We start from the raw sequence: 13,892 nt of genomic DNA on the forward strand, positions 1-13,892 counted from the left end.
TATTCTTGATTTTTAAAACTCACAACAATGGAAGGACTTTGAAGACTTAGGGGTACTTTGCACATTGCGACATCGCTACTGCGATATCGTCGGGGTCAAATCGAAAGTGACGCACATCCGGCGTCGGTAACGACGTTGCAACGTGTAAAGCCTAGATGCGCCAATAAACGATCGCAAAAGCGTTGTAAATTGGTGATCTGTGTAGTGTCGGTCATTTTTGTAATGTCGCACCAATAGGAGATACGATGTTGTTCCTCGTTCCTGCGGCAGCACACATCGCTGTGTATGAAGCCGCAGGAGCGAGGAACATCTCCTTACCTGCCTCCACTGGCTATGCGGAAGGAAGGAGGTGGGCGGGATGTTTACGTCCCGCTCATCTCCACCCCTCCGCTTCTATTGGACGGCTGCCGTGTGACATCGCTGTGACGCCGCACGACCCGCCCCCTTAGGAAAGAGGCGGGTCGCCGGCCAGAGTGACGTCGCAGGGCAGGTAAGTGCGAGTGAAGCTGCCGTAGCGATAATATTCACTTAGCGATAATGTTCACTACGGCAGCTATCACAAGATATCGCATGTGCGGCGGGGGTGGGGACTATCATGCTCAGCATCGCTATCATCGGCCAGCGATGTCGCAGCGTGCAAAGTACCCCTTAGAGATGATTGTGGAATAGATCTATTTCCAGCAGGAGAACAGTGGCAGAAATATTTCGGAGTAGAGGTAGAAAATGAATGACAGATGTTCTTACATAAGTAGCTCCTGGCACGTCTTATCAAGGCTCCATCATGAGAGATTGTATAAGAAGGCGCCAAGGAACTCCACTACGTGCTATGAGCAACCTGCTTGGTTGGGTCATTAAACTGAATGGTGCTCTATATTGTATAGTTATTGACAAAATTTGCTATAAATTGTCAATAGAAAAGATTGAACTTTTGAAGAGAGATAAGTAACCTGAGATCGCGCCCAGTCATGGATCACTCATTCTGCAGTCTATGTACAATGATAAATAGAGGATGGAGAAGACAAAACACTCAGACCTTTTGTGAAACCCACCTGCTAATTTTTTTTATAAGCCCACAGATACGGCCATTGTACTGAATTGTGACTGACTTGTGTGACTCTTTCCTTCCAGCTGTCCTCAGCCCTGCAGATGGCGGCTCGGTCTGTGGCTCCCCGCAGATCTCCGGACGTATAGTTGGTGGCACAGACGCCATAGCAGGAGAATGGCCGTGGCAAGTCAGTCTGCTTCGCAAATCATTAGGATATTATTACCACACATGTGGGGGCTCCCTGATCGCACCCCAATGGGTGCTGACCGCCGCCCACTGCCTTAATGAGTAAGTGCTGGGTTATATTTTCTCTCTTTCGACCTGTGTTTTGCTGATTGATTTATGTCTTTTTTATTCTTTCACTATTATTTGTTATTCAAAATTATAACTATATAAGCATCGCAGTCCCTCCACCAACCACCACCTGTAATTTTATCCTGCTGGACTATGGTAAAGGCTGAAACGAGCCATGTCACATGTATGATTACCTACACAGCCTGTAATGCTCATAACAACCACTGGGGGGACACAAGTAGACACCTATAGCATAACTGTCTCCCAGCAGAGTACTGGGAATAAATGTTTTGGTGTTTTTGAGCTGCTTATCTCTTGATCTCAAGATGTATCAAAATTAGAGATCCATGGATGTTCGGGTTCACTGAATTCGGTTGTTTTTTAAATAAAAGTTAGGTTGGGACCTGGACTTGAACCTGTACCACATAAGTCAATGGAGACCTTAACTTGTGTTCTGGTAAAATGGAATCTAATGGATGCACCACTTCTGGGGTACTTGTGGGCTGTTATTAACCATGGGCCTCCCCAGCCTGAGAATACCATCCTCCAGCTGTCTGCTTTACCTTAGCTTGTTATCAAAAATAGGGGAGGACCCCGCTCCATTTTTTTAATTATTTATTAAAATAATTTTTAGGAAAGACCTGGGATCCCCTCTAATTTTGATAACCAGCTAAAGAAAAAGCTGACAGCTGAAGGATGCAACCCGCAGCCATCTGCTTTACATGCGCTGGTTATCAAGATTAGACGGGAGCCCACATCATTTTTTTATTGTTCACAGCAGCGTACAGGCAACTTCCACATTGGTTGGATTCAACAAACTTTACTAGCATACGAACAGCACCCAAACTCCAAACTCGGATACAGAATTATTTTTTTTTTTTTTGGTAAATCAAATTTTATTGGGTTTTCAACATAAGATCTTGAAGCATATTACATTAATTATTACATTAATTGTTATTATAAACACAGCCAACTTACAATATGCCCCAATATCCTATTGTCTCCTTGAGGGAGACCTTAACCTGGTCCATTCCAACCGGAGAAAGGACTGATGCCTCACGAAGGCAGTCAAGCTCAGTGTGGACCAATATTTCTATAAAGCGGTAATAGAAGACTTGACAGACAAGAAAGGGGAGGAAATGCAGGGGGGGTAATGAGGGTATGGACTGAAGATTCCCATCTGGATTCAGACGCAGCTAAGAGGTGGTAAATTGTATCTAGTGTCTAGTGTGTGGTCCGCGGTAACTCGAGTCAATCAACCCACTTCCCGGAGCCATGCAAGGAATTTCGAGGTCTCCCTAAGCATAATCCAAGATGCCCAGATCTCAATGACCCTCTCCCTTTACAAATTTGTTGACCAATCGACTCCTCCATTCTATAGATCATGTTGAGTTCCAAAATGAGTTCTGCTCGTGAGGGGATCTACTTCCATTTCCAGTACCTAGAGATTAGCTTTCTCGCCACTGTTAAAATGTGCTGTGCCATACCCTTTTTAAATTGCAAAATAGAGCCCCCCCAATTGAAAAGAGCACCAGCTCTGGTGTTAGGTAGAGTTCTCCAGAGGAGTGTTTAATTATTGAAACACAGCGTCCCAGAAGCTCTTCAGCACTAGACATTCCCACCAAATATGAAGGTATGACCCATTTCCCCGCTCGCACCTCCAGCAAGTGTCGGGGCAGTGGGGAATGTAGCGCAAATCTTGGAGGGGCACCTGTACCACCTGGAGACGCTCTTATAGCCCCTCTCCTGTGATAGAGCATTTAGCGACGACTCCTGAGTGAGTTGAAAAATTCTATCTCGTTCCATATCTCTAAAGGTCCTGCCCAAGTCCCTCTCCCACGCCAAGAGGAAAGGAGGGTGAGGCTGGCCAGGCAATGAGGGGTCGTGAAACAAGCTATATAGTAGTGAGACTGTGTGTAGCGGTACTTCTTTCTGCAGACATAGTCCTTGTTTGAGTCCAAGATCTGAACAACAGGTGTCCAGTAAAAACCCCAAACTCTATCGTTCGTGATTGCCCATCAATAGTCAAAACAACATTAAGGTTAAAAGGATTACAATTCAGAACTTCTCCAAACCCCATGGGCATGGACATTACATAATAATTGGGCAGCCGGGTGTAGTTTGGTCTCATGGATTCAGATACGATCTCAGATGCTCAGTATTTTTAACCTCCGATCATCTTCTTGTCTCCACAGGGATCCCTCACCTTCAAACTATGCAGTTCGGCTGGGCGCCTACAAGCTCCAATTAAATGAATCTAATCACTTTGATACTACTGTGTCAAAAATTATAATTTATCCCGATTACTCAACCACAACGTCCATAGGAGACATTGCTCTGGTGAAGCTCTCCAGTCCGGTCAACTACACCAACTACATCCAGCCCATCTGCCTGCCCTCCACCTACGTCACCTTCCCCTGTGCCATGGACTGCTGGGTCACCGGCTGGGGAGACACTGCATCAGGAGGTGAGGACGGAAAGGATGTGTATGACGGGTGTGACTGGAATAATGAGAATGATGGGGATGAAATGTATGATGGACATAATGTGAGCAATGATGATGACGATCATAACAATAATGATGGTGAAAAAGTAATAGATCATGAAAGAGTGATAAAACCTTGGATGAACCCAGGAAAAACTCACCGGTACGGGAGGTCAATCTTCAACTCTGTAGGCCTCAATGATGTTCATTATTCCAATGATGAGCATTATGTGAATAAGAATGATCAAATGAATTGTAAAGCCTGTGATGATCCTTAGAAAAGTACGTGGTATGGGGGAACCATAAACAATCTGCTGTCCCACATTGACCTGGATGTTAACGCTCCAGTTATAGCTGGGACAGAACATGTTCTACACGATGTGAGATGGTATAAAGTGTTGAGAACACAAGTAATGGAATAACCTGACTTCTTATCTTCTCAGTGAGTCTGACGACCCCGATGACCCTACAGAAGGTGATGATCCCGCTGATCGACTACCAGACGTGTGACAAGATGTATCACTTGGATTCAGGGGTCAGCAGTTTGAGCCCTATAATCTATAACTCCATGATATGTGCCGGATATTCCAAAGGAGGAAAGGACTCCTGCCAGGTGAAGGATCAGTATTGTACTCTTCAAAGATCACAGGCAGACAGCTCAATAACTAATATCAGTCGATATGAGCAATTTTTGCTAGGAACCTAAGGTCCAGGTGAAAAAAAAAATCACAGCATGCACCTTCAGGTTTGTGCACAAAACAGTTATTGGAGAAAGTGTCAACAAGAACAGTTTGGGTGACGTGGCCTGTCCACATATTGTATGGAATTTCAATAGTCCCAAGTAGATGGTTATTCTCCAAGGGAGGGCGCTGCGGGGGACTAATGGCCTTCATGGGACATTGATAGTGGTGGAATTCCATTGAATAAGACTAAATTGTAAGACCAGGCTCAGCTGCCCTCACCAGTGGCAGAGTCGATGGTCATATCTCTAGTGATCTGATACCGATGGCATCTTCTGCCTTCAGCATTATGAAAAGTGGAGAATCCCTTTAATCCAATGTATAACTTTTACCTTGCTAAATTTTTTTAGTTTTGGCCCTACTTCTGCTCATCATGTACATGTTGTCTTTCAGGGAGACTCTGGAGGACCTCTCGTGTGTAAAGTCAACAGCACCTGGTACCAGGCTGGCGTGGTGAGCTTTGGAGCTGGATGTGCTTTACCCGACCGTCCCGGGGTCTACACCCTGGTCACCTCCTACCAGTCCTGGATCCAGCCCTACATACCAGACCTGAGCTTCCAAGATGTGACCGATATCCCACAACCTTCCCAAAAATGTAGAGGGAACGTGAACGTGTCGAGTTATCTGCTGACCCTCCTCATCATCACAGCTGCACTAGCTGCTCCACTTTAACAACAAATCATTTCTATCCAATATTTTAAAAAAATATTTAGAAATATAAACGTTTAATAATTAAACATTTTTCTAATAAAAAAATTAAAAAAAATGTAATTTAATTTTTGAAAAACAATGAAGAAATGTTAATATTTCTGCGGAAGGAATTGGGTCCTGAGTGCTGACGTTGTGTGAGCGGGGGATGAGCTGGAAATGGATGGACGTAGAGGGATTTACACTCTGTTCTCGCTTTGTTTTAATACTTTTGATATGAAACATAGAAACAAGTTTTTGTATCGACCTCATCAGACAGTGATCTGGAGATCTAGTGTGACCCTGCTCAAAAAATAGTCAATGGAAATCTCTGAGCAGCCAGGAATGTAAAGGGATTGTCCACCTCATGGGGCCACGTAACTCCAGCACCACTTCTTGTCGTGGACATGTCCACATGTGACCTCTGCAGACAATCACCGTGTCATTGATTTGTCTACCTGCAGTGGAGAGGCAGTGCTGCAGAAAAAAGGCAATTTAGTAGATATGAAATATCTATTTTTGTGATTGTAAATGTTCTTTCCAGTTCTTCCTTTCTCGAAATCGTTGCTAATCCAGAACTACAAACTTCACCAACAACATCTTTGAATCTGGACCTGACTTATCATAAAATCATTTCTTTCTGTATTTTTCCATTAAATTGTAACTAGACAATTGCAAAAACATTTATAAAATTTTGACCCTTTCATTCTCTTGGTGGTCCAGGTTCTCAGACCTCCATAATGCCTCAAAAGACCCCTGAGAAGTGTGCAGCTCTGTGCAGAGTAGATATAGACTTCCTATTGAATATGTAAAAGCTGTGCGCTCCTCAGGGGTGTCTTCACCAATCTTTGGGGGACTCAGAACCCAGATCCAGACCCTTCTGAATAGAATGTAGGGGATGAAAAATGTTTCCAAAAGTTTTATTATTCTTAAATCTTGGAAAATGTTATAATTTTCATCATTGCAAATCATGAGCGGAATCAACAAAAGTTCCCCGTTTGGTTTTCCGTTCACCCATCCATGTATGATGTTGCTGCCTCCTTTGCCGTGTTCCTTTGACCCATTTCTGCAGATTTCTGTTGGAGGTTCTCCATCCTCGTCACCCATCCATGTATGATGTAGGTGCCTCCATTGCCATCTTCCTTTGACCCATTTCTGCAGATTTCTGGTAGAGGTTCTCCATCCTCGTCACCTATCCATGCATGATGTAGCTGCCTCCTTTGCCACCTTCCTTTGACCCATTTCTTCAGATTTCTGGTTGATGTTCTCCATCTTCATCACCCATCCATGTATGATGTCCTCCTTTGCCATCTTCCTTTGACCCATTTCTTCAGATTTCTGGTTGATGTTCTCCATCTTCGTCACCCATCCATGTATGATGTGAGCTGCATCCTTTACCGTCTTCCTTTGACCATTTCTGCAGATTTCTCGTAGAGATTCTCCACCTTTGCTATGATGCCGACAGTATTAGAAGGTATATTTCCTTAGTACCGCCGCTCACTCCCACTTTCAGCCATTCCTTCACTACGTCTATGAGAAAGTCTGGGAAATGATGAGAAGATCTGAAGTTGCAGAATGTGAAGGTTTCTTCCGTGTCTTTCTGCGTCGTGCAGGGAAAGGTTATGAATTATTGACCTGATGCAAGTTTCGGCACCCAACACCTTGGATCCATTTCTGTCCCTCATTGTCTCCTCTGTTTTTGCAGGTTTCTCGGCAGCGTTGTTTATCTTAAGATCTACTTTGTGATGATTGAGATTAGAGAATTTTCTCTCATGTTTCCTGTTATCGCTTTTTCTATAGCCTGGAGTGATTGATGAGTTTTTATATTTTGTTATGTAAACTATCAGTTACTAAGTAATTGGGTTTCACCTTGTAATGATTAGAAATCAAAGCTCTATAAAAGGGGCACTTAGATCGGATCGACCAGACCGGACACTATGGAGCTGAAGATTCTTGGGGCACTTATATTTCTGCACCTTGGTAAGTTCCAGATAACAGTTTTCATTTTGTATACTATCAAGTCCATTTCAATGGCTGAGTAAGAGTTGTCCTCCTAGAGAACATCCTGTCCATTTTTGGAATTTTCAAGCTTCATGATCAAGTTCCTTCGTCTTCTTTCCTTTTCTCTACTGGGTAAAAATGTTTTCTCCACTCAACTGGGTCAGTATGTAAGAAGAAGAATATAAAACCTCAATCTGATCCTTTGGCCATAAAGTAGAATCCTTGGTTTGGTGAAATCAAGGACCCACATCTAAAATTGCCGCCTATAGACTTCTCATGTACCCCCCAACACCAGCAGATCATGTGCCCCCGACACCGGCAGCTCATGTGTCACCCAACACCGGCAGATCATGTGCCCATGATACCAGCACCTCGTGTACCACCAACACCAGCAGCTCATGTGCCCCGATACCAGTAGCTCATTTGCCCCCGAAGCCGCCAGCTCAGTGCCCTGACATCAACAGTCTCATGTGCCCCCCGTCACTAGCAGCTCATGTGCCCCCGACGTCAAAAGCTCATGTTCCCCCTGTCATCAACAGCTCATGTGCCGCCCGACACCAGCAGTTCATGTGCCCCCTAACACCAGCAGTTCATGTGCCCCCCCCGAAACCAGCAGCTCATGTGCCAATGACACCAGTAGCTCATGTGCACACCAAAGCCACCAGCTCATGTGCCCCCTGACACCAGCAGCTCATGTACCCCTGACATCAACAGCTCATGTGCCCCCTGACACCAGTAGCTCATGTGCCCCCCAACACCAGCAGCTCATGTGCCCCTGATATCAACAGCTCATGTGCCCCCTGACACCAGTAGCTCATGTGCCCCCAGACACCAGCAGCTCATGTGCCTCTGACACCACCAGCTCCTGTGCCCCCCGATACCAGCAGCTCATGTGCCCCCCGATACCAGCAGCTCATGTGCCAATCACACCAGTAGCTCATGTGCCCCCCGACACCAGCAGCTCATGTGCCCCCCGACACCAGCAGCTCATGTGCTCCCTGATGCCAGCAGCTCATGTGCCCCCGACACTGGCAGGTCATGTACCCCTGACACAAGCATATCATGTGCCCCCCGACATCGGCAGCTCATGGCCCCCCGACACAAGCAGCTCATGTGCCCCCCAACACCAACAGCTCATGTGTCCCCTGACACCAACAGCTCATGTGTCCCCTGACACCGGCAGCTCATGTACCCCCAACACCAGCAGCTCATGTGCCCCCCGACACCAGCAGCTCATGTGCCCCCAACACCAGCAGCTCATGTGCCCCCGATACCAGCAGCTAATGTGCCCCCAACAGCAGCAGCTCCTGTGCCCCCAACACCAGCAGCTCATGTGCCCCCGACACCGGCAGCTCCTGTTCCCCCGACAACAGTATTTCATGTGCCCCGACACCAGCAGCTCATGTGCCCCCGATACCAGCAGCTCATGTGCCCCCGACACCAGCAGCTCATGTGCCCCCGACACCAGTAGCTCATGTGCCCACTGACAAAGGCAGGTCATGTGCCCCCAACACCAGCAGCTCATGTGCCCCCGACACCAGCAGCTCATGTGCCCCCAACACCAGCAGCTCATGTGCCCCAGACACCAGCAGCTCATGTGCCCCCGACACCAGCAGCTCATGTGTCCCCGACACCAGCAGCTCATGTGCCCCCGACACCAGCAGCTCATGTGCCCCCGACACCAGCAGCTCATGTGCCCCAGACACCAGCAGCTCATGTGCCCCAGACACCAGCAGCTCATGTGCCCCAGACACCAGCAGCTCATGTGCCCCAGACACCAGCAGCTCATGTGCCCCCGACACCAGCAGCTCATGTGCCCCCAACACCAGCAGCTCATGTGCCCCAGACACCAGCAGCTCATGTGCCCCAGACACCAGCAGCTCATGTGCCCCCAACACCAGCAGCTCATGTGCCCCCGACACCAGCAGCTCATGTGCCCCCAACACCAGCAGCTCATGTGCCCCAGACACCAGCAGCTCATGTGCCCCCGACACCAGCAGCTCATGTGTCCCCGACACCAGCAGCTCATGTGCCCCCGACACCAGCAGCTCATGTGCCCCCGACACCAGCAGCTCATGTGCCCCCGACACCAGCAGCTCATGTGCCCCCGACATCAGCAGCTCATGTGCCCCAGACACCAGCAGCTCATGTGCCCCAGACACCAGCAGCTCATGTGCCCCCAACACCAACAGCTCATGTGCCTCCGATACCAGCAGCTAATGTGCCCCCAACAGCAGCAGCTCATGTGCCCCCGACACCGGCAGCTCCTGTTCCCCCGACAACAGTATCTCATGTGCCCCGACACCAGCAGCTCATGTGCCCCCGATACCAGCAGCTCATGTGCCCCCGACACCAGTAGCTCATGTGCCCACCGACAACGGCAGGTCATGTGCCCCCAACACCAGCAGCTCATGTGCCCCCGACACCAGCAGAATATGTGCTCCAACACCAGCAGCTCATGTGCCCCCGACACCAACAGCTCATGTGCCCCCGACACCAGCAGCTCATGTGCCCCCGATACCAGCAGCTCATGTGCCCCAGACACCAGCAGCTCATGTGCCCCCTACACCAGTAGCTCATGTGCCCCCGACACCAGTAGCTCATGTGCCCCAACACCAGCAGCTCATGTGCCCCCGATACCAGCAGCTCATGTGCCCCAGACACCAGCAGCTCATGTGCCCCCTACACCAGTAGCTCATGTGCCCCCGACACCAGCAGCTCATGTGCCCCTGACACCAGCAGCTCATGTGCCCCCTACACCAGTAGCTCATGTGCCCCCGACACCAGCAGCTCATGTGCCCCTGATACCAGCAGCTCATGTGCCCCCGACACCAGCATTTCATGTGCCCCCGACACCAGCAGCTCATGTCCCCACCGACACTGGTAGCTCATGTGCCCCCGACACCAGCAGCTCATGTGCCCCCAACACCCGCAGCTCATGTGCCCCCAACACCAGCAGCTCATGTGCCCCTGATACCAGCAGCTCATGTGCCCCCGACACCAGCATTTCATGTGCCCCCGACACCAGCAGCTCATGTCCCCACCGACACTGGTAGCTCATGTACCCCCCCCGACACTGGTAGCTCATGTATCCACATAAGGGCACAGCCACCACCAGGTCTCACTGTAGACACCGGACATTTTTCTTTGCACTCCTTAGATTTTTGATACCGCATATTTTTGAAGCCATTAGTTCCATAAACATTTAACTTAGTCTCATCGCTCCAGAGTAGAGCGTCTCAGTATTGGTAATATTTTTCAGCCTGGGCCCTGGTATATTGTAGGCGGCTTTTGTGTATGGGCTTTAGGAGCAGATTTCTCCATGGATGAATGATGGCCAACGTTGAACTGGTGCTGCTAGAGCTGCCATTGCCGACCCTACACTGCCACCATCTCCTGGCTGCCCTGTCATATTTTATATCATGTGGCTTATGCCACTGCCATTGCACAGATAAGCCAGCCACACATCTCCTTGCCGCCTACTCTTTGATATTGCAATACTCTACTTCTGCTCCGGGGCTCGCATCGCTTGCCTTACTCTACCAGATATCTCCTTGCCCGATCCGTAATATTTTTATGCCAGGTGGCTACAGATGGTGCCGCTGCCGCCACTGTCCAGTTTTGTATAGATACTGCACTGCTGCTTGGAAATGTACTTTCTTGGGGGCAAACAAACATGAAACAAAAAAATTAGGGCTAATTTTCTTCATGGCTTGTTGCCAAGCCATTGCTTTTTCAATTTGAAGCAGCCGGTCTTTTGCTATTATTGAAAAAAGGGATAATTTTTGAACTTCTTGACAACAAGCCTTTATAATTGTGTTAATCACTGTGAGCATAGTGAACTTATTGTGGAAGGCAAAATTAAGTGTTATTTTTTTTCTTTCCTAGACAAGAAGCCATTGCTTCTTCACTTTCCAACAGCTAAACTGTTTGGTACATTGCTCCTTAAATAAAGGGATAATTTTTGGACAGATCATGAAGAAGCTATCATTTCTTTATTTTTATCAAAAATACGTGGTATAATTAAGTGTTCATGACACTTCAGATGTAGATTTAGACCCAGGACCTTTAGTTTTATATAGAAAAACACAGGTAAAAAGCGATTCATGCTCAAGGAAGAAAATTAATAAGTTTTATTTGATCATACATTTTTAAAACTAGAAAATATTAAAAAACAGAGAAATCTCTAAAGGACTGAAAACTAAAGTGAAAATAAATAGTTAAATATTTTTTTCAATAAATGACTAGAGAGGATATCAACAAAGACAATAAATAGTAAAAAACTAAATACGGTAAATATACTCAGATAGATACACAGTAAATAGATATAAATCATTTTATGGATTACATAAACTGTTGGCAATAACCATATACAAGTATCATTTAATTGTAGCTGGGATGTAAAAACTTGATATTCTCTGTAATTCACACTACACTATGGACTAACTCACAATAGTGGTCAAGAAACTGTGTAGTACTAGCACACATAGTGGCTCTACACTCAAAGTCTAAGGTTTATCTCCAACTCCCCACCATAGTATACAATTTATCACCCACATAACACATAGCTAATTGCTTTTTGTAAGGTGTACACACCATAAACTTAGGTGCTTAGTGGTTTAGATCCCAGGTAGACAGTCCCTCCACCCCGACGCACGTTTCACCCAGCTTTTTATGGGGGTGTACCTTGCTCCTTAATTAATAGGATAATTTTTAGACAGCTCTTGAAGGAGCTATAACTTCTTATTTTTCCAAGAAAAAAATCTCACCAAAAATGTTTGCGTCAACCTATATACAAAAACCATTGCTTCTCCTGTTTGCACCGGCTGTGTATAAACACCAGCAAGGCAGGCATGTCTCAAAAAGGAATATTTTTTCTGCCATTTTTACAATTTAAGTAGCCTAAAATGTTTGATACCACAGAGTGTTATTAAAAAGGTTGTTGGTTCTCTCTAGTAACCATCTTTACCCCCCTTTGTCAGATAGGTTGAGGTCACGTGAATATTAATAAGGTGCGTCAAAGAGCACAAAATGGTGTTCACTATACTTCAAGGAGACCTCAGACTGTTACATGCGCCTTCTCTGGGCTATTAAAGACATTGCAGTACTGAGAGTTTATCACCATGAATCAATGAAATTTCAGCAAACCGGCGAATATGGGTTTCATAATATCATCTCTCCTCTCTGCTAAAGCAATAGTAGTCCGGAGAACCAGAACTAGATACACGTGAGATCACCGTCCTGGTGCCGAGAGATAATCTCTGGGCAAATAAACTTTTATTCTTTGTGCAAATTAGCTTGGAATTCTCCGATGGGTGATACAAAGCCAAGCGGGGGCCACATGAAGGAGACGGGCGCCTCAGGTACAGGGGCCCAATGTATGATATATTTTCTTCTTTATTTCAATAAATGACACACAGATCTACCTCTCTGGACCTGACATTACCTCTCTACTAACCAGAATCCCACAATGTCTGTCTGCTATTTCATCCTTCTTCTCTGCACGATTCCAAAAACTTAACATGGACAAAACAGAGTTCATTGTCTTTCCTCCTCCTCACTCATCTCCTCCAACAAGCCTTTCCATCAAACTTGATGGTTGCTCACTCTCCCCAGTCTCACAAGCTCGTTGCCTTGGAGTAACCCTCGACTCTGCTCTATCCTTCAAGCCACACATCCAAGCCCTCTTCACCTCATGCAGACTACAACCCAAAAATATCTCCCGGATCCATGCTTTCCTTAACCAAGAATCAGCAAAAACATTAGTGCATGCCCTCATCATCTCCCGCCTCGACTACTGCAACCTCCTGCTCTCTGGCCTCCCTTCCAACACTCTTGCACCCCTCCAATCTATCCTAAACTCTGCGGCCCGCTTAATCCACCTCTCCCCTCTCTACTCCCCAGCCTCGCCACTCTGCCAATCCCTTCACTGGCGTCCCATCACCCAACGACTCCAGTTCAAAACATTAACCATGACATACAAAGCCATCCACAACCTGTCTCCTCCCTATATCTGTGACCTAGTCTCCCGGTACCTACCTGCACGCAACCTCAGATCCTCACAAGATCTCCTTCTCTACTCCTCTCTTATCTCCTCTTCCCACAATAGCGTACAAGATTTCTCCCGTGCATCCCCCATACTCTGGAATGCTCTACCTCAGCACATCAGACTCTCCCCTACTGTGGAAAGCTTCAAGAGGAACCTCAAGACCAACCTCTTCCACCAAGCCTACAACCTACAATAGCCTTCAGTCCAGTACACCACTGTGCAACCAGCTCTGTCCTCACCTGCTGTACCATCACCCATTCCCTGTAGACTGTGAGCCCTCGCGGGCAGGGTCCTCTCTCCTCCTGTAGACTGTGAGCCCTCGCGGGCAGGGTCCTCTCCCCTCCTGTAGACTGTGAGCCCTCGCGGGCAGGGTCCTCTCTCCTCCTGTAGACTGTGAGCCCTCGCGGGCAGGGTCCTCTCCCCTCCTGTAGACTGTGAGCCCTCGCGGGCAGGGTCCTCTCTCCTCCTATACCAGTCTGTTTTGTACTGTTAATGATTGTTGTACGTATACCCTCTTTCACTTGTAAAGCGCCATGGAATAAATGGAGCTATAATAATAAATAATAATAATAATAATAAAAAAAATACAAA

At 47.0% G+C, this 13,892-nt stretch overlaps 2 protein-coding genes across 2 annotated transcripts in view; both read left to right on the top strand.

Annotated features, from left to right (window-relative positions):
• LOC142246801 (transmembrane protease serine 9-like) overlaps positions 1-5,248 on the top strand; it is a 67,481-nt gene extending 62,233 nt beyond the window's left edge. The window contains exons 9-12 of the mRNA XM_075319850.1: positions 1,129-1,333; positions 3,535-3,806; positions 4,268-4,437; positions 4,958-5,248. Of these exons, the coding sequence (XP_075175965.1) occupies positions 1,129-1,333; positions 3,535-3,806; positions 4,268-4,437; positions 4,958-5,236 (926 nt within the window). The 3' untranslated portion in view covers positions 5,237-5,248. The remainder of the gene's footprint in view (positions 1-1,128; positions 1,334-3,534; positions 3,807-4,267; positions 4,438-4,957) is intronic.
• Positions 5,249-7,188: 1,940 nt separating this feature from the next.
• The window catches only part of LOC142246803 (transmembrane protease serine 9-like), an 85,180-nt gene continuing 78,476 nt past the window's right edge, over positions 7,189-13,892 (top strand). The window contains exon 1 of the mRNA XM_075319851.1: positions 7,189-7,231. Coding sequence (XP_075175966.1) covers positions 7,189-7,231 — 43 coding nt within the window. The remainder of the gene's footprint in view (positions 7,232-13,892) is intronic.

Source organism: Anomaloglossus baeobatrachus, chromosome 7 (assembly GCF_048569485.1).
Source record: "Anomaloglossus baeobatrachus isolate aAnoBae1 chromosome 7, aAnoBae1.hap1, whole genome shotgun sequence".
In the NCBI taxonomy this organism is placed as follows: Eukaryota; Metazoa; Chordata; class Amphibia; order Anura; family Aromobatidae; genus Anomaloglossus; species Anomaloglossus baeobatrachus.